Source organism: Equus quagga, chromosome 16 (genome assembly GCF_021613505.1).
Source record: "Equus quagga isolate Etosha38 chromosome 16, UCLA_HA_Equagga_1.0, whole genome shotgun sequence".
In the NCBI taxonomy this organism is placed as follows: Eukaryota; Metazoa; Chordata; class Mammalia; order Perissodactyla; family Equidae; genus Equus; species Equus quagga.
The window spans coordinates 43,421,773-43,440,487 of NC_060282.1; the positions used below are offsets into that span (position 1 = coordinate 43,421,773).

The 18,715-nt window shown below is 36.9% G+C and overlaps 2 protein-coding genes across 9 annotated transcripts in view; one reads left to right on the forward strand and one right to left on the reverse strand.

The window, feature by feature from the left end:
- Positions 1 to 18,715, forward strand: part of RBM12B (RNA binding motif protein 12B) — a 21,080-nt gene continuing 2,365 nt past the window's right edge. Inside the window, exons 1-4 of one of the 7 annotated variants that reach the window (XM_046641907.1) lie at positions 19 to 151; positions 340 to 405; positions 3,478 to 3,526; positions 4,102 to 7,547. In XM_046641907.1, coding sequence (XP_046497863.1) covers positions 4,130 to 7,036 — 2,907 coding nt within the window. In that variant the 5' untranslated portion in view covers positions 19 to 151; positions 340 to 405; positions 3,478 to 3,526; positions 4,102 to 4,129 and the 3' untranslated portion in view covers positions 7,037 to 7,547. Of the gene's footprint in view, positions 2,309 to 3,477; positions 3,527 to 4,101; positions 7,548 to 16,305; positions 16,422 to 18,715 lie in introns of those variants that run through there. The other 6 variants (XR_006885576.1, XR_006885578.1, XM_046641905.1 and 3 more) reach the window with 6 other exon arrangements.
- CIBAR1 (CBY1 interacting BAR domain containing 1) overlaps positions 10,739 to 18,715 on the reverse strand; it is a 24,981-nt gene continuing 17,004 nt past the window's right edge. For both annotated transcript variants that reach the window (XM_046641910.1, XM_046641909.1), the window contains 2 exons: positions 13,772 to 13,891; positions 10,739 to 11,688 (listed from right to left, as the gene is read on the reverse strand). In XM_046641910.1, coding sequence (XP_046497866.1) covers positions 11,602 to 11,688; positions 13,772 to 13,891 — 207 coding nt within the window. In that variant the 3' untranslated portion in view covers positions 10,739 to 11,601. The remainder of the gene's footprint in view (positions 11,689 to 13,771; positions 13,892 to 18,715) is intronic.

An 18,715-nucleotide genomic window follows, 5' to 3' on the forward strand; every position in this document is an offset into this window, starting at 1 on the left:
GCAGACAAACTGTACGTCCGTTTGTCCGGAGCGGAGGGGAGAGTGGGCGCCATCTTCTAGGCTCACGGAGGGCTCCACCTGTTCTGGGGAGGTTGCTGCGACAAGAAGTGTCCCCCACCCCCGGCGTTGTGTGTCCGAGTCAGCTGCAGTGGTGTGTGTTTACTGCCAAGTGCGAAGCAGTTACCCTTGGGGCGTCGGGGGTGAGGAGGGGCTGGCGACGGGGACGGAAGGACAGGGAAAGGCGGGGCCGGCGGCTGCGCTAGCAGCTAGCGTAGCTTCTGCCGTTAGGGCACTCTCTTTCCTTGCTCTTTCCTTTCTAAACACCGACTCTCCCGTCAGCCTCCATGTGGTGTTTTGTGTGCGCTTCCCAGTCTTCTTGAGTGAAGATCTCGAAGGATTTCATAGGTATATTTTTCTTTGCTATGTCATCGTAGTCAGTGGTGGCAGAAAAGCGCTGAAGGCCCGGCTGGTTAGGCTTGAGAGGGGCCAAAGTGTTTCAGTTAGATTTGAGGGCAGTTCCCCCTCTGACGAATTAGCGTGGAATGTGTGCCCTTGGGACGGCGTAACGGAAAGGCATGGAGGTTGGGCGGTCTAGGTTAATTTGAAGGCTGAATTTGGCTGAAGGTCTGGCGACAGCATCGGATCTCACGTAGCAACTTTGGCCTGGCGCGAAAGAAGGAAGCTCTGAGCCCTGGGAGTGTGGACAAAGGCTTTGGGCTATAGAAGCGCTGCCTTCGGATGATCCCCGTTTGAAAATGATGGATGTGATGGGAAATCCTGTGCCATGTGGATTCGTCTTCGTTTACAGTTCCTGTTGGGGACTATGGCTCTGTCTCGTCATGCCTTTGATTTTTATTTTGACCATCTACGTTTTAAAAGGATGAAAGGCAGATCATCATAAAGAATAATTGTGGACTGGGATAGATCATTTTCTGTAGGGGAAACCCATGCGTTTATAATTTGAATGTGCTTCCTCATAACATTGGGTTTTAAGAAATAGTCGCAGTTGTATCTCCGTAACCATGTCTAGAAAATGACTTAAAATCAAATGGATCTGAGAGAGTACCTATTCAGGTTTAGCCTCCCTCGTGTTTCCTTCTCAATCTTGTTTAGAAGGTGCACATTTCATATTGTTTAGTGATAATGGTGATCAAGTGGGATGAATCGTTGGATAAAATCAGCAAAATTATTTAAAATGAGCTTATTTATTTCAGCGACTTGCCCTTAAATGTGCTTTTAAGGACCCACTCCCTTTTCATAGGTTAGAAGTTGTAACTGATCACTGTCTTTAAATCAACAGAGTCACGAAAATACTTTTGTTGCCTTCCTAGGTAGAAAAATTTTAAGTGGAGAGTACTTTTCCTGTGTTTTGATTTGTGTGTAGTGTTCTTAGAATTTGTGGGGAATTTACTTAAGGAGATAACATGGGAACCACAGGAAAAGTGCTCATTTTGAGAGCTGTTCTCTCTTGGTGATCTCCTAGGTGTGTTATTGTAATGGGAAAAATGGTACATTAACATACTCAAGGGCAAAAAAGTTTAAGTATTAGTTATATTTAACTGGCAAATTAGAATAATTTTTTTCTATAGTCTGCTTGAATTGGAATTCATGAGATTTGAACTTATGGAATCACTTAGTTAAAATATTTTTAAGTTAGGGAGGATAAATTGCTAGAAATTTTTTGACTTTTACTTATAATTATTCCTTTGAAAGGTCCCTGACTTTTTTGGTAGATATGTTTGTGTTCTCAAGGTAAATCCGTTTTAAATTTTTTAAAAAGTTTAGGAGGGACAAAATTATGTGTATCTTACACTGCTTTCTAAAATATTTTAAAAGTAGAAAAGGAACTAAGTTGATTTGCGTAGGAAGGAGTCTTGGAACTGTAGTGTGGACAGCGAGTCCAGAAGTCATTTATAGTTTTTGGTAAAATGTTGGTGTGGATATTGGTTTGTGGAAGAAACTAAGCTTATACTCTTTTTTTTTTTGGTACCGTACAGATTTTTTTTTTAATTTTCTCTTTTTAGAGCAGTTTTTTCGGTTCAGAGCAATATTGAACAGAAGTTACAGAGATTTGCCATATGCCCTCTGCCCTGACACATGTGCTGTGCAGATATGTTAATAGTAAACTTCATTAATATTTTTAATACCAATTTGGCATTGATAATTGAGATGTAGACTATTCCAAATAATTTCTCACCGTTTAGCTTGTAGTTTAGGACGTTTACGGACCCTTTTTAAAGGAAAATAAACCTTGCATACCTAAAGAATATGTTTGCAGACCCCACTTGTGGAAGAGTGGTACTTAAGTGTAAGTACTAAATGAAAGCAACATTTATTTGCACACTCAAAACATACATTTACAATTATTAACTTAGCAAGTGTTAAAAACTTATTTACTAAGACTACATTATATATTGTTAGTTTGGGTATCTCTGAAAGTATTAGATGTAAATTTCCTTAAAAAAATACTAAGTTGAGGTTTTTTCAGTAGTTAACACTGATAATCCCCAAACATTCCAAATTAATGTATTTTTACTATTCTACTTTGTATTTGGATTTCTTCTGTAGAATGCAGGACAGTTGTTTGAAATGGAAAAATCTTATTAGTATAATAAGATTCTTTACTTATTTGAACATTTCTAATTGGCTTCAGATGAATTTTAATAGTAATTGTTTTAGGAGTTTACGATAAGCAGTAGTGAAGATTTTTATTTTTAGGGATGTTTTAGTATTTGCCTTAATTATATTGGAGTCAGGAAGTTTGGTTCTGTGGAAGCATGAGCCGTATATATATAACTTATCGTCACCATTGATTTAGATTTAAAAATTGATTTTTGAATTTGAAACATTATTACTGTGTTCAGTTATTGTATCGTTTTGAATGGTTGCCTTATTAATTTGATTTGATCTTACATTTTGAAAGGGAGGAGAATTGCAAGAGTTGGACGTAGTAATGAGCTAGATGTTTGGTCTTTTCATGAGCGGAAGTGATAGAAAGTTTTTTGGGAATTTTTGATGTTTTTAAATTGTTATTTTACTTGTAGAACAGTTATCTTTTTTAAAAAAATGGATGTAAAATTTATATACAGTGAAATGCACAGACCTTAAGGATAGAATTCATTTAGCCTTGATAAATTTATACACTCACTTAACCAATACTCCAATCAAAATATCTAGCTTTTCCATCACCCCTTTCCTCTTGCCACTTCCAATCAAGGGCAATAGTTTAATTTTCAGAAGGTTTTTTGTTTTTTAAATAATTTGCAGATGTCTGCTTGGAATTCGTGCCTCCTTTTTGCTGAGGGATGATTAATTTTCCTTTGGAACAAAGAAGACCATTTTGTAATGCCCATAGTTGTGGTTCCTTATGTTGCTTCACTTTTAGTAGGTACTTCTGAAGTGAATATCCTAATCTGGCATTGTTTAAGATCAATTACAGGGTCCAAGGATTAATTATATTTCATTTTCTTTCCACAGTTAAGTTGCTTTTACAGAATTAACAGGTCTTCAAGAAATTTTTAAAAAGGTAAGATATCCAGAGCTTAAGGCTTTTCACAGAGGCTTGACAAAAAAATGTAAACTAGAATAGTACATCTAGGTACACGTGGCTTCTGTACTTTATGTCTGACTAGTGATGCACTAGGGGTAGGCGATTTATTATCATGAACAGAAGTTATATACTGACCATAGATGGCTTTTCTTAATATGTACAATTCATCGTGGTTGGTAAAATTCTTTAATACACAAAGCTCTCTCCCATGTTTCAGTAGAAGATATGTTTCTAAGTGAGTCTGAAAATAGTTTGGTCTTGTTGTGAAGCAGCACTTGGCAGACTTACAAAGATTTGATATTTTTGATGCTCATACTGTATAGGATAGGTGATATGAAATGTTTCTTCGAAGTAGTTGGTTTATTTGTATGTTTAGGTGGGAGAAAGTTTACTCATTTTTTTTTTAAGAATTAGAATATTTTTGTGAAGTCGTATCTTGTTTTCATTTATAAATGTGGAAGAAGGTAGGAACCATATAATTATTAAGCTTAGTTTGGGATAAGGTACTTAAAAAATAAGACTTGCTATTATGTGTACCTTTTTGTCTGCAGGTCATTATTGCTGTGGTTTGAGCTCAGCATGGCTGTAGTCATCCGTTTACTGGGGCTTCCTTTTATTGCGGGGCCTGTGGATATTCGTCACTTCTTCACGGGATTGACTATTCCTGATGGAGGAGTGCATATAATTGGAGGGGAAATTGGGGAGGCTTTTATTATTTTTGCAACAGATGAAGATGCAAGACGTGCCATAAGTCGTTCAGGAGGGTTTATCAAGGATTCATCTGTAGAGCTCTTTCTTAGTAGTAAGGCAGAAATGCAGAAGACTATAGAAATGAAAAGAACTGATCGCATAGGAAGAGAGCGACCAGGATCTGGGGCATCAGGGGTTGGCAGCTTCTCTGATTTTGTTGAGGCTATTAAAGAAGAAGAAAGTAATTCTGGATATGGTTCTCCGATTAATCAAGGTGCTGGGTTTCATACTAATGGTACAGGACATGGTGATTTAAGGCCAAGAAAGACACGACCGTTGAAGGCCGAGAATCCTTACTTGTTTCTACGAGGTTTGCCTTACTTAGTAAATGAAGATGACGTACGTGTCTTTTTCTCTGGTTTGTGTGTGGATGGAGTAATTTTCTTAAAACATCATGATGGCCGAAATAATGGTGATGCCATAGTAAAATTTGCTTCATGTATTGATGCTTCAGGAGGTCTTAAATGTCATAGAAGTTTTATGGGTTCAAGATTTATAGAAGTAATGCAAGGCTCAGAACAACAGTGGATTGAGTTTGGTGGTAAAGCAGTTAAGGAGAGTGACGTTCCTATGAGAACTGAAAAACATTCTCCACCAAGAGGAATTAATGATAGACATTTTCGAAAACGATCTCATTCAAAATCTCCCAGAAGAACACGTTCTCGTTCCCCTCTTGGATTTTATGTTCACTTAAAAAATCTGTCTCTAAGTATTAACAAAAGAGATTTAAGAAATTTCTTTAGAGATACTGATCTGACTAATGAACAGATTAGGTTTTTATATAAAGATGAAAGAAGAACAAGATATGCCTTTGTGATGTTCAAGACTCTGAAAGACTATAACACTGCTCTGGGTTTACATAAGACTGTTTTACAGTATCGTCCAGTTCATATTGATCCAGTTTCTAGAAAACAAATGCTGAAGTTCATTGAATGTTATGAAAAGAAAAGACCAGTGTCAATAGAGAAAGACAGACTTGGACATGTTTCACAAAAATACTCTCAAGGAGGCTATTCTGGCCAGAAACTGTGCATATATATAAGAAATTTTCCATTTGATGTTACAAAAGTTGAAGTGCAAAAGTTCTTTGCAGACTTTTCTCTTGCTGAGGATGACATTTACTTGCTTTATGATGACAAAGGAGTTGGTCTGGGAGAAGCATTGGTGAAATTCAAATCAGAAGAACAGGCCATGAAAGCTGAACGTTTGAACCGACGAAGATTCTTGGGGACAGAGGTATTGTTAAGACTTATATCTGAGGCACAAATGCAGGAGTTTGGTGTAAATTTTTCCTTGATGTCCAGTGAGAGAATGCAAGACCATTCACAGTCATGTGAGAGAGATGATCATTCCCATTCATTTGATTCAAATGATCCACCAGTATACTTAGTTGGCCCTTCTGAAAACTTCAGGCATCAGGAAGAGGACTTGAGGCAACTGGACAATTTCAGACATCCCCAGGGGGATTTCCGACAGCCTGATAGGCACCCTCCAGAAGACTTTAGGCATTCCCCAGAGGACTTCAGGTGCTCCCCGGAAGACTTCAGGCACCCTCGCGAGGAGCACTTCAGGCAGCCTCCTGAGGAGGACTTCAGGTGCCCTTGGGAGGAGGACTTCAGATACCCTCAGGAGGAGGACTGGAGGCGGCCACCTGAGGAGGATTTCAGGCGGCCTCCCAAGGAGGACTTCAGGCGACTCCCTGAGGAGGACTGGAGGCGGCCCCCAGAGGGAGACTTCAGGCAACTACCTGAGGATTGGAGGCGGCCTCCTGAGGGGGACTTCAGGCGGCTTCCCCCAGGGGAATGGAGGAGACCACCTGAGGAGGATTTCAGGTGGCCCCCTGAAGAGGATTTCAGGCGACTTCCAGAGGGAGACTTCAGGCGACCTCCTGAGGAAGACTTCAGGTATTCTCCTGAGGAGGATTTCAGGCGTTCTCCTGAGGAGGACTTCAGGCGGCCACCCCAGGAACACCTCAGGCGGCCACCCCCGGAATACCTCAAGCGGCCACCGCAGGAGCACTTCCGGCGGCCACCACAGGAGCACTTCCGGCGGCCATCCCAGGAGCACTTCAGGCGGCCACCTCAGGAGCATTTCAGGCGGCCACCCCAGGAGCACTTCAGGCGTCCCCGAGAGGAAGATTTCAGGCACCTACCGAATGAAGATTTCAGGGGCCCTCCCGATGAAGACTTTAGACACCCTCCTGATGAGGACTTCAGGAGTCCCCCGGAGGAAGATTTTAGGTGTCCTGATGAGGACTTCAGGCGGCTCCCAGAGGAAGACTTCAGGGAAGGTCCAGAGGAGGACCCTAGACTTCCTGACAATTTTAGACCTCCTGGTGAGGATTTTAGGAGCCCACCTGATCATTTTAGAAGTCATCGCCCTTTTGTGAATTTTGGTCGCCCAGAGGGTGGCAAGTTTGATTTTGCAAAGCGTAATATGGGAAGTTTTCCTGAGGGGAGGTTTATGCCTGATCCAAAATTAAATTGTAGTTCAGGTAGAGTAACGCCTATTAAGATAATGAATCTTCCATTTAAAGCTAATGTTAATGAGATTCTAGACTTTTTCCATGGTTATAGAATCATTCCTGATTCAGTTTCAATACAGTATAATGAGCAAGGATTACCTACAGGGGAAGCCATTGTTGCTATGATAAACTATAATGAAGCTGTGGCTGCTATTAAAGACCTAAATGATAGGCCAGTTGGTCCACGCAAAGTTAAGTTAATTTTGCTCTAAAGAGCATTTCTAAATTCAGAGTTACCTCCCCACGGTATTGATGCAGCAAATGCATTTATGGTTTTTTTAAAGTGTTTATTTTTAATTACCTAGTGAAAAATATTTTAATTTTGACCTGTGAATAGAACAAATGTAAATAGAGTGTGAATCTGGTTTTCTTTTGCTTGCAAATTGCCGTTCACTTTTTCTAATTTAAAATTATATATGCCTTTTTTTTTGGGACAGTGGGAGAACTAATTCCCTGAGTGCATTAATTTTTGTTGCTATCCTGGGTAAACCTCAAGACTTGTATAAAGTAGAGCTGTATTTGGGGAAGATAAATTTTATATTCACTTTTGTTCCCATTCTGTAGTCTACATCTTCTACTCACACTGTATAAGGAAATGGTCAGTGACTGATTGTTCAGGTTTAGCATTTTCATTGCTAACTGCCTGCAAAATTAATGCCCTCTTCTTTGTCTGAGATATTACTGTGTTAAGCCTCCCATTAATAATAAATAGTTCAAAATGGACAGACTGTGAACTTGAAGTTTACGCATGTAAAAACCTTAGGGGATTCTTAAGTTTCCATGTGCATAACTTTGGAAAGTTTTATAAAAATAAAAAAATTGCAACTGAATAGACCAACTAATTAACTTTATTTGTATTTGTATAAAAAGAAAAAAGTTTCTTTTGGGAAGGTTTTCAATAGCTACATTAAGCAATATTTCTGATAGGAGGACCAAACATTCTATAATAATAGTGTAGAGTGCTATGTGTAGTTTTATTGTTTCTTCAACATTTCATCAACAAAACTGATGAGATTAACTCAAAATACGTAAAAGACAAAAAATAAGAAAGTAATTATAGGTACGAGAAGACTTTCAGGCTTATGCTGGGAAGAATCTGATAAATGGATATAGTTTGTGTTTCTAGGAAGAATTTACTGGTAATTCATATAACTTGTATTTTTTTTAGGTTCTCATTTTTTAATTTCAAAACTTTGTATAAAAATAAGACTTTTGAGAGACTGAATTTTGACTTCTTTGACAGTCAACCTTTAGTGTAGACACTTTGCAAATACTGGATTTGATTTTCTGTACCCATAATAATAATAGCTAACATTTATTGGGCACTTACTATGTGCTGGGCAGTATTAGGTGCTTTACATGCGTAATCTCAATATTCCCCAAGAAGCGTAGAGTGTTCTTTACCTCTGTTTCACAAATAAGATAGTGAAGTTCAGTGTTTAAATAACTTGCCTTAAGCCATAGCTAGTAAATCATGGAGCCAATTTCAATCCAGACAGACCAATGACTCCAGTTTATGCTCGTAACACTTTTGCCTACTACCCTTGTTAAATGATATTTTTAATTTTAGACCCTGCTAAAAATATTTTCAAGAGTAAATATTTTCTTACCTCCATTATTGCTTTAAAAATAGCATTAAAAAGATAAAATTTAGTATGTTCATTGTTAAAAATGAAAAGTAACTTAAAATATGTTTCTATATCCAGAGTTTCTCTTAGATACTAATATTATATATTGGCTTCTAATTTAAAATTGTTCATTTTATCAAACATAATTTGACTTTGGTTGGCCTTTTATAGTTTATATAAAGTAAGTTTTTCTCAATTTTATGATTCAGAGACTTCCCACATTGAGCAAAAAAGAACAAAATTTGAATTTATATACGGTAGTCATTTAATACTAGGATAATGTAGAAGTAGAACACTTTGTCAGTACTTACCCAATTAGTACTATAATATTTTGGATTAATCTTAAGTGATTTAATGAAGTCTATGAGAAGCCAACTGAAGTTTCTGTGTGTGTGTTTTTTTTTAATTACAGTGACTATTCTACTTGCTAGTAGAACGAATAAGCTGGTAAATTTGGTTCAAAAAGTGCATCAGTATGGCTCTTTAAACTAGTAAACTCATAGCTAGGAGAATGATGAACTGTAATCTCTAAACCAAGCACAATGAACAAAATAGGAAGAAATATTTGTAATGCTCAAAGATTATATAGATGGTTCATTTGACAGCCTTCTTGAGGAATGTATGGAAGACTTAACACTTCTCAAATACATATCACTAAAAGCTAAGATGAAGCATAAAGTGAAATATTTAATGTGGAACTGCTTCTCAGACTAGGCTGGGGTGGGATGGTGGTAGTAGATAAAGAGTCCAACGATAGTCAACACACGCTTTGTAGTTTAATTGTAAAATTAATGAATTGACATAAAAAGTAACTTTTACTGCATGATCTATCAGTTTAAGTTTTAAATAAAAGTTTTTTATAGAAAGCTGGCTTATACTGGTTGAGAGCCATTTTTGTACATCTCTTCTCGACTCTCCCTTCAGTGATATGTTAATAAATTAGCCATGGAAGGAGTATTTTCACCATGGAAATTGGCAAGTCAGGACATTTTCCACCCGAGGCCAGTTTACCAGCATGCCACCAATTTCAAACACACAGAATAGCATACTAAATCCTCATATAGTCATCACCCAGCTTCAATACTAGTTTTCCTGTTTCCTTTCTCCTACTCCCAGATACATCAGGTACACTAGGGGCATACTGGTTCTCTAGTTTAACACCCAGTGGCATTTTAATTATCTTAAAGCCAAACATGTTTATCTAGAAGGTATCTGAAAAATATAGATGTCTTGAAAGTAAACTTAATCCCATAACCAAGAGACAGGTAAGAATCGTTATATCAGGAGTGCACTTTACCACTTACTGAGAACACTCAAGACCAATGGCTCTTGGTCCATCTATCGCCTCTTAAGCAGTGACCTTGTCACCTTCATCTTTGTAGTAAGTGTTAGCTATCATTTATTGAGCTGCATTAGATACTACATGTTTATGATCTGTAATTATATATGAATTCACCATATCATTTAGTTTCAATAATCTTAAACCTGTTTTGGAGATAAGAAACAGAGGCCTGTAGGCTAAGTAACTGCTCAGGTTGGTGCCTGTTTTCTTTTACAAGGAAGCTAAAAGATTTTACATTTTTAAAGGTGATTATATTTTAAATGGTTATATAATATGTAGTAGCCTTGATTTTGTCTTATCAGCCCACAAATTATAAAAATATTTACCATCTAGCCCTTTAAGAAGAAGTTTGCCAACCTATGCCTGGTCTAAAAGAAACTTAATTCTACATTGATGAAAGTATTGTCATTTAGAATATTCCTTTTGTCCTTAGAATATTTCTTTGAGGTAAGCAGGGCATATATTTTATATTAGATTATTGTTAATTGCTTCATATATCAGGCACTGTTTTAACTTTACAAATGGGGCAACTGATGCTCAAGAGAAGTGAGTTGCTTTAGTAAACAGCAAGAGAAATACTATAACCCTGCTTTTTCTCCCATCTACACCACCAAATTTAAATACTGAGAAAATAAAAATGCAATGATAGCCTCAATTTCTTAAGAATATCAGTTTATTTAGGGTTCTAAAATGTTTTGGATATTTTATTTAAAAAGTACTGAAGTAATTAGGACCATTCTTAGGAAGCAGTACTTTGTTAAGAACAGAACCATAAATAGAGTCAAAAAAGCTTTCTAGAAAGTCTGTCTTTTTCTGTTATGAATAACTGCTTTTTGTGGTTATCCCAAATGATTTTATAAATTTGATAATTTTTATATGCCTGACTGGGATCCATGAAATAACAAAAGTATAATTCCCCATCCAAAGAAAAGCATCAGACATACTGAAAGGCTATTAAATTGTTTTATATTTTTAGGAATAAAAGTGACTATAAACTTTCATTAATTACATGGTAGTTTGGTAAAATTTTTATAGACTTTTTAATGATTTATGGTTTTCTATGACAGTTTCTTTTCTTAGGCAACAGTCCACCAAAGTACAGCTTTCCAAAAGTTGTAATACCATGGTAAAATGCTTTAGTGTGACAGCAGTCTCAGGTTAAAACTGGAATCAGGCTGAATGTGACTTTCCTTTTAAAGCTAAAATTTATGCTTTACACATAGTTGTAAAATACTGATATCCTAGGGTCCCATTAGTTTTAATCAAGAGTGATTACACTCTTGTTGAAAAGTAAATTTACGTATCAATGAAACTGTATGTTATTGTAAAAGTGAAAAGAAAAACGAAAAAAGAAAATGTCTTTTTGCTTAAGTCTTTATGGAATAGAATTTGTATTCAATCAGAATGACTATCTAGGACCCTTTTCTGGTGATGAAAGCATAGTATCTTAACCTAAAAGAAAAAAGTGGAATTGTTAGATCTTTTTTTTTGTCATCTGCTTACTATTACAACCTCAACTAGGTATAGTGCATTAATATGAAATAATTTTGAAATATATCATCTTTTTAAAAAAAATGGAACCTGTACAAAAAAGATCACATATGCTAGATAGGATGTTGAAATGAAAGGTGTGTAATATTTTTTAAAACCTTCATTTTGGTCAGCATAAAATTCCTTTAATTATTTTTCCATTTCCAGTAGCGTTTCATTTTGAGGTTTAAGCTATCAGGCCAGTTTTATAACTCAGTAATTCTGGATTCCAAGTTATTTGAGATGAAAATGGAAATGTGACGTTTACTTAAGGAAATTAATTTTCTTCTTCTGTAACGTCTAAGTCTTCATCTTCATCATCATCATCTGCTTGTTGATCCTTTCTTAGTCGACAGGCGGACACCTGTTAAAAGTTAACACATTTTAAAAAATACTAAAATATATTTTTACATGCTTGGTATCTTTTTTAATATGCCCTTATAAAGAAATGTCCGTAAGTAATAATTTTTAGTAATGAAAATTTCCTATGAATTATTGTATTTTAAAGTTGAAAGTAGTCACAGTTTTTTCATTCATTTATCATGTTATTTTTTGAATAAAATGTGAAATTAACCATTTGATTGTAGTTGGATACCAGTACTTCAATAACAAGTACTTTCAGAGAAAGTAGAGTCTCAGTATACTACGAATGTCAAAAATATTTTAGGCTGAACAATTCTTGGGTCAGAAAACAGGTATCTGAGAATCATCAAAGGGATGGGAAAACACAAGGATATTTGAACTAGGCAGTTGAAATTTGGCTTTAAGTCTTGACTGTTGCTACTTGGGTCATCTTGCTTCAAATCTTTCTGAGGGTGTTTCTACCTCCCAGGGGACATTTGGCAATGTCTGGAGACAGTGCTGATTGTCACAACTGGGGGTGTGTGTTTGTGTTACTGGCATCTTGTGGGTAGAGGATAGGGATGTCGCTCAACATCTTTACAATGCACAGGACTCCCCTCCCCCACCCAGCCTGCCCTGTACCAAATTATCTGGCTCAAAGTCAATAGTGCTGAGGTCGAGGAAACCCTGGAATAATGTATTCCAAAGTGCTACAGAGATGTTAGCTCACTTAGCTCTAAATAGTCAAACAAAACTTTGTATGTACTATAATACTAGATTTATGGAATTTATGTGCAAGGCACTTAATGGTGGAATAATAAAAATAATTTGGTTAGGGGGAGACATGCATAAATATAAAGTAGTAAATAAATGGTTAGAGGAGAATCAAATGAAAATAGAAGGTATTGGATCAAATTTACCTAAAAGTTATATTTTGAAAATATTTTGCTCAATTTTAAATTTGGAAGGTTAAATACGAAAAAAGGCATCTCTCTAGATCAGGAGTTGGCAAGCTATGGCCCAGTTTGCCTCCTGTTTTTGTAAGTAAAGTTTTATTACAACAGCCATATTGATTTATTAATGTATTGATTATGGCTGCTCTTAGTTGGGACAGAGACCATATGGCCCACAAAACCTGTTATTCTCTTTGTGGCCTCTTAGAGAAGAAGGTTGTTGAGCCCTTCTTGTTCTAGATACTAGGTAACTGTGACTTTCTGGATATAGAAGAAATGAGAAAACTGGCTCTTTACCTAAAAGATCTCTGCTTCTGGATCTATGATAATGTTCGGCAAAAGCCCTTTTTAGGTATAATTTCCAGTAAGTCATGATAGTGAGATTTATACCCTTAGCAGTTTGACCTCAGAATCAGTGCTCTTCATACTATTTGTTGGTAGTACCATTGAGTTGATTCTGACTCCTGGCCACCCTGTGTACAGCAGAGTGGAACCCTGCCTGGTCTTTTTGCACTATCCTCTCACCTTCTGGTGCTACATCAGACAATGCTTTGCTGCTATTCAGAGGGTTTTCATAGCCGATTGTTTTGGAAGTGGGTGGCCAGGTCCTTCCTAATCTGTCTTAGTCTGGAAGCTCTGCTGAAAGCTGTCCACCCTGGGTGACCCTACTGGTATTTGAAATACCAGTTGCCATGCTTTCAGCATCCCAGCAACTCGCAGCCGCCAAAGTATGACAACGGACAGACAGGAGGTGTGGTGTTCTGACCAGGAAATGAACCTGGGCCACAGCAGTGAGAGTGCCAAATCTTAACCACTAGACCACCATGGTTGGTTTTTCATAGTTCAGAGAAATCTAGATTAGAAATCTAGATTAGCATTCTTCTGTCCTTTCCACCTCTGCTCTCAAGTATTCTGCTTTGGAGAGTAATATGTATTACAATATACGAGATTATATAAGAAATAACAGCTGCATCTACTACAATTTTGTCATTTCACGTAAGGGTAAGAACAGGAGCTGCACCTAATAGAATTTTCTGTCATTTTATGTGAAAGACGGTAAGTTACATGAGGTCATATGACTTAAGGGAAACATTTTTAGTATTGAACAAAGGCAGCAACTCAAATTGTTTTAGATTACTGTTTCTAGCTCACCTGTCCCGTTCCAGATACACACTTAGCTGACAGTGATCTCTGAAGAGGTGACTTCGAATTTGCTCTTACGATATCTAAACGAGATGAATAATCTGGTGGATACAGAGAATTTCGGAAAACCTGTTGCAATGATAAAACAACATTATAGGTAGATGGTAAACAATGGAAATCTAGAAAGCCATGTTAAGTTCCTCTTTAGTTAAGATTTTTTTAAAGCAGCCTCCCTTCCCCGGGGCCAAAATCTCAATTATTTATTGTAAATGTAAAACAAAAATTTAAAAAATACAAAAACATTTTAGGTTGGAAAGATGAAAGCTCAAAACTCCTATTTGAATCATGTAAGATGATGGTGGGTCCTGAAGCAGTCACTTCAGAGCTTTTGCTGGGGCAATGTGAAAGTTCTTACCCTCAAAGAATGCAAGCCAGTAGGGAGGTGCAAGTCATAGCTCTGATTCTTTCTGTTCTGCTTATTCTCCACTGACTGATTTAACTTCACTGCAGTACTTTTATGGTACATCACATACGAGTAAATTGGAGCGACTGTAATTTATTGATTATAGTCTCACTAGGATTTGGAATGTCATCGTCAGTTCTTTTTCCTTAAAGCAGCAGTTCCCAATCTGACCACTTTCTTAAGCCTCCCTATCTATATCTTATCTTTTCTCCCATTTCTCTAACATACAGACCAACAGGTAAAGTTATCAGATGTTAATTTCTTCAGCTTCCCTCTTTTTCCTCAACTCTTCACCCCACTCTTTTCTTTTTTTAAAGCAAATGTCATTCTGATTCTTCCCAAGATGCATTTTTCCTTTATCCAAAACTTCAAACTAAACCAACAAACAAAAGTTTTCTTTCTCCACAGGTTCTCTCCCCCAGCAAACAAGCTCAAGATCAATGTTTTTTAAAAAAATTACTTCAAGGTTCAACTTCATTCTTTAAAAAACTCAAATATTCTACTTCTCCATTCATTTGTCAACAAACTAGTTAGGCTTTCATCACCTTCCACTGAAATTGCTCTTGCCAAAAATCACCAAAGTAATCTTTTTGTCTTTCTCTTCACTGACCTTGTCCTGAAACTTCTTTTCCATGTATGCCATCACTAAACTCTTTTCATGTGCTACGTGCCCTATTTCTTCACATCTTTTCTATTGCTTACACCTTAAATATTTTTAAAGGGTTTCCCTTAGGCCACTTTTCCTTTTTTGATACCTTCCTTTGAAAGGTCTTATCTACATGGTGTTTAATGGTTACCCTTCAACCAGTACTCCACAGACTGTCTTCTTAGAGGCATATTTATGCTTCCAACTACATTTTGTTCTCTTAGACCAGCATGTCCAACAGGACTTTCTGAGATGATGGAAATACTTGCTGCTCTGTGCTGTCCAAAGAGAACACATGTAGCTACTGAGCCCTTGAAATGTGGTTCATATGACTGAGGAACTGAATTTTTATTTTCAATTTAACCTTAAAATGCCACATATGCCTAGCGGCTACTATATTGGACAGTATAGCTCTAGATTCATCTTTACAATGAAAGACATTACCATACACTTAGCAGACCAGGCTAGAAGCCTGGGCATTCTCCCTATATTTCTCACCTGAGGTACTTCTATTTTAATTTATTAACTCTACACATCTTTCCTTATACCTTACTTAGAATTGTCTTACTAAAATATGATTTCTCTATTAAAAAAGTTTGTGGCTCCTGACTACCCAGAGTCCAAATGCCTTAGGTGACATCCAAGGCTTAAGATCACCCAGACCTACCCATCACTTTTCACTTCCAGCCTATATACAGAACATGTTATACTCTGTCTTTGGATGCTGATTCCCCAGCCTGGAATTCCAGCAAACTTACTCATTCAAGAGCTGAGTCAAATGACATCTTTCTTCTGCCTTCCTGTATTCTCTAGTCAGTAGCTCCTGTTCATACCCTCAGTACAGCTGTCATCTCACTGTTGTGTAATTACCTATCTGTCCCCACAACTAGTTTTAAGTTCCTTTGGAGCAAGGTGCCCTGTTTTATCTTTGCAATTCCTCCCAGTTTAAGAGAGTCACTTGGTAAATAAATGATAATGATATGAACTTAATCCCCATGTTTTGGGGAAAAAAGGAGACTCAAACTAGGGAATGTCTCTACACATTTCTTTAAACCTTAGAGAAGTGCAGGACGCAAAAGGAATCAAGGGATGAAACTTAACATGAGAGGGCAATTCAGGCATGCTAATTAGGTTATTTAACGGGTTACTGAGGACCCAATCATATTTTGGTGCCTGACATGGAACACTGGCATCATGGTATGATATAAAAACTAGACGACTTATTCATCCACTGGTATTTTTAAGGGAGGTATTTTTGTCTTTTAACTTTTCCAGCAAAGACGAAGTTAAAAGTGGGAAATGGAAGACAACACACAACCCTTGGGTTGAAAGTCTAAACCAGTTAAATATTAAAATTAATTTCTTACTGCAAAACAACAGATTTACAGAACTATTAGTTTACTGGCAATAATGCATTTTTCAATATGGTCCAAGATCTCTTCTAGGAATGAGTCTCAAGATGTGAATATGCTCTGAAGTGATTACACAGAGGTGATCTTTTGAAGGGGAAAATGGGCCTGGCAATACTTTTTCTGTGAAGAACAAATAAGGTAAGATGGTTTGTGATAATACCTAGATGCCTAACTGCAAAAAAATAGCTGCTGCCAGAATAAGTCTCAGCTGCAAAAAATTAGCTGCTGCCAGAGTAAGTTTCAGCAGTTCTCATAAAGCACAGACTACCTAAGAATAGCAAGTTATTTCTCTGCCCCTCTGCATATTTTCTCTACTTCTTTCTAAGAAACCTTGTATTTAAAGGATTCTTCCTCTTCTTGGTACCTAATTGATAAAATTTTACTCCCCTGGTCCCACAACTCTCCCCAGACTGCTCTCCTCTCCACAATTTCTATATGGCATAATAGTAACAGCTTACGTCTATAACTCATTATGCCCCAGGACCTTTGCATATCAATCTGTACCCTCCACCTCAAGTTGTTGCCAGGCATCCTCCTATTCATTCCTCAAGCTTCTAATTAAGAAATCATTCTTTTATTCTCCAGACTAGTATTTAGAATCCTACATCACATAAACTCACAGCACACTATATTTCTTCTTTATGGGACTGGTCACATTATAAAACTTAAATAGTTCCAAAGTATATTTTTTTAATGTCTGAACTCCCTGATGGATTTTTAAGTTTCTGCTTTGACAACTCTGACCATTTCTAACTTAGAATGCTAAATTCTCAGCACTCAAAATGGGGCCTGGCAATATAACAGGTGCTCAATAAACAGTTGATGAATGAACATTTTATGAGGTAAGTACTAGAAGTCTACATTTTAGAGATGAGGAGGCTCAAGTGTGAAGTTCACTGCTCAATATTGCCCCACTAGAAAGTGGGGAAGTTGATACTCAAAAACATCTACCACACAGCCCTGAGATTTTTAATTTTTTATAAGTCTCTCCTCCCACAAGCTACCTAGCTAGTTGATCAGGAGTAGTAAGAGAAGTTATAAAAGAAATGGTGTGACAAAAACGATACCTAGGATCTCTGGAATGAGAAGGAAAATCCTAGGGTCCAAAGGGCTTGAAGGAACTGTAGTATCAGTTAACAAATGTCATGTCAAGGTTATTGGAAAAAGGAGAATGAAAATACTTGTAAAAGGGACTCCAATCTTGTGGGAAAAGTGGGGGATCAATTTTGAACCTGACACTCAATGCAGGAAATGGTTCATGTCACTCGTCAAGAACCACACTTCTGGCAGTACAGTGCAGAGAGGGTAAAAACAGTGTCTGTAGTCAGACTTTTGGGTTTGGCTCTCAGCTACATTACCTACTAGCTATGGGACCCTCTAGGAAATTTCTTAACCTCACTGTGCCTCAGTTTTCTCATCCATGGAAAAGGGGACAATAAGTTCTTTTATCAAAGTTGATAGAAGGATTAAAATAATAGAATTAAAATGCATAGATCAGTAGTTGATCCAAAGTAATCACTCTATAAACGTCTGCTATTTTTATTATTTTACAAATGACAGATAAAACCTTAATAATCTATTTTTAAAAAAAGAGGACATGGAAAGGAATGAAAATTAAGAAACCTTAGCTTTAGTATTTGGAAGGAATGGACACTTAGGAAGCCATCTATTGACAGACAGTTAATAGCAATATGATAATGTATGGATAACATGTAAAACTGAGATCAGGTTTTGGCATTGGAAAACAGATATACACATACTAAAACATGTACCTTTCTTCATTTTAGTCAAGCTATAATCTGCTTTTACTGAATTAAGTTTCCTGGAACCAGCAGAGTAGTGGGAAGGCCTAGGGGATCTCTTTATGGATAGTGAAGTTAGTAAAAAGAAAAAAAAAAATTGAGGTAATTTTCAAAATTGTCAAATGGCAGACATTCCAAAATTCTATCACTTATTAATATAGAATTGTGGTTATATCTTGAGAGTCCATGGGTGTTTTCACTTCTACTGTGGAGATAATATGGACAAAGTATGTCTTGGCTATTTGATCTATATCAGCAAAAATACTCCTCTGTCTTTTTCCCTCTTTTGGAAGGTAAGAGGGCAGGACATTTACTCTTCAGATGTGCTTGTTGAAGCTAGGCTTTGATATTTAATTGCTCTAATCTTAGCTGGCCAATCAGATTTATTTGCATTTAACTATCAGTACAAAACAAGCCTTATATATAAACCTACATTTATTTCATAGCTTACTGACTAAGTCACACAAAACTGGTTAGAATCCTGATTTTGCTATTTCCTAGCAAGGTGGCCAGGGGCAAGTTAAGTTACTTAAAGTCTCCAAACCTGTTTCGGTAGTTCTGTACAACTACAGGAAAAATAAATCAATTGCAGTAAAATGAGAATAATAATAGCACCCACCTCACAGGATT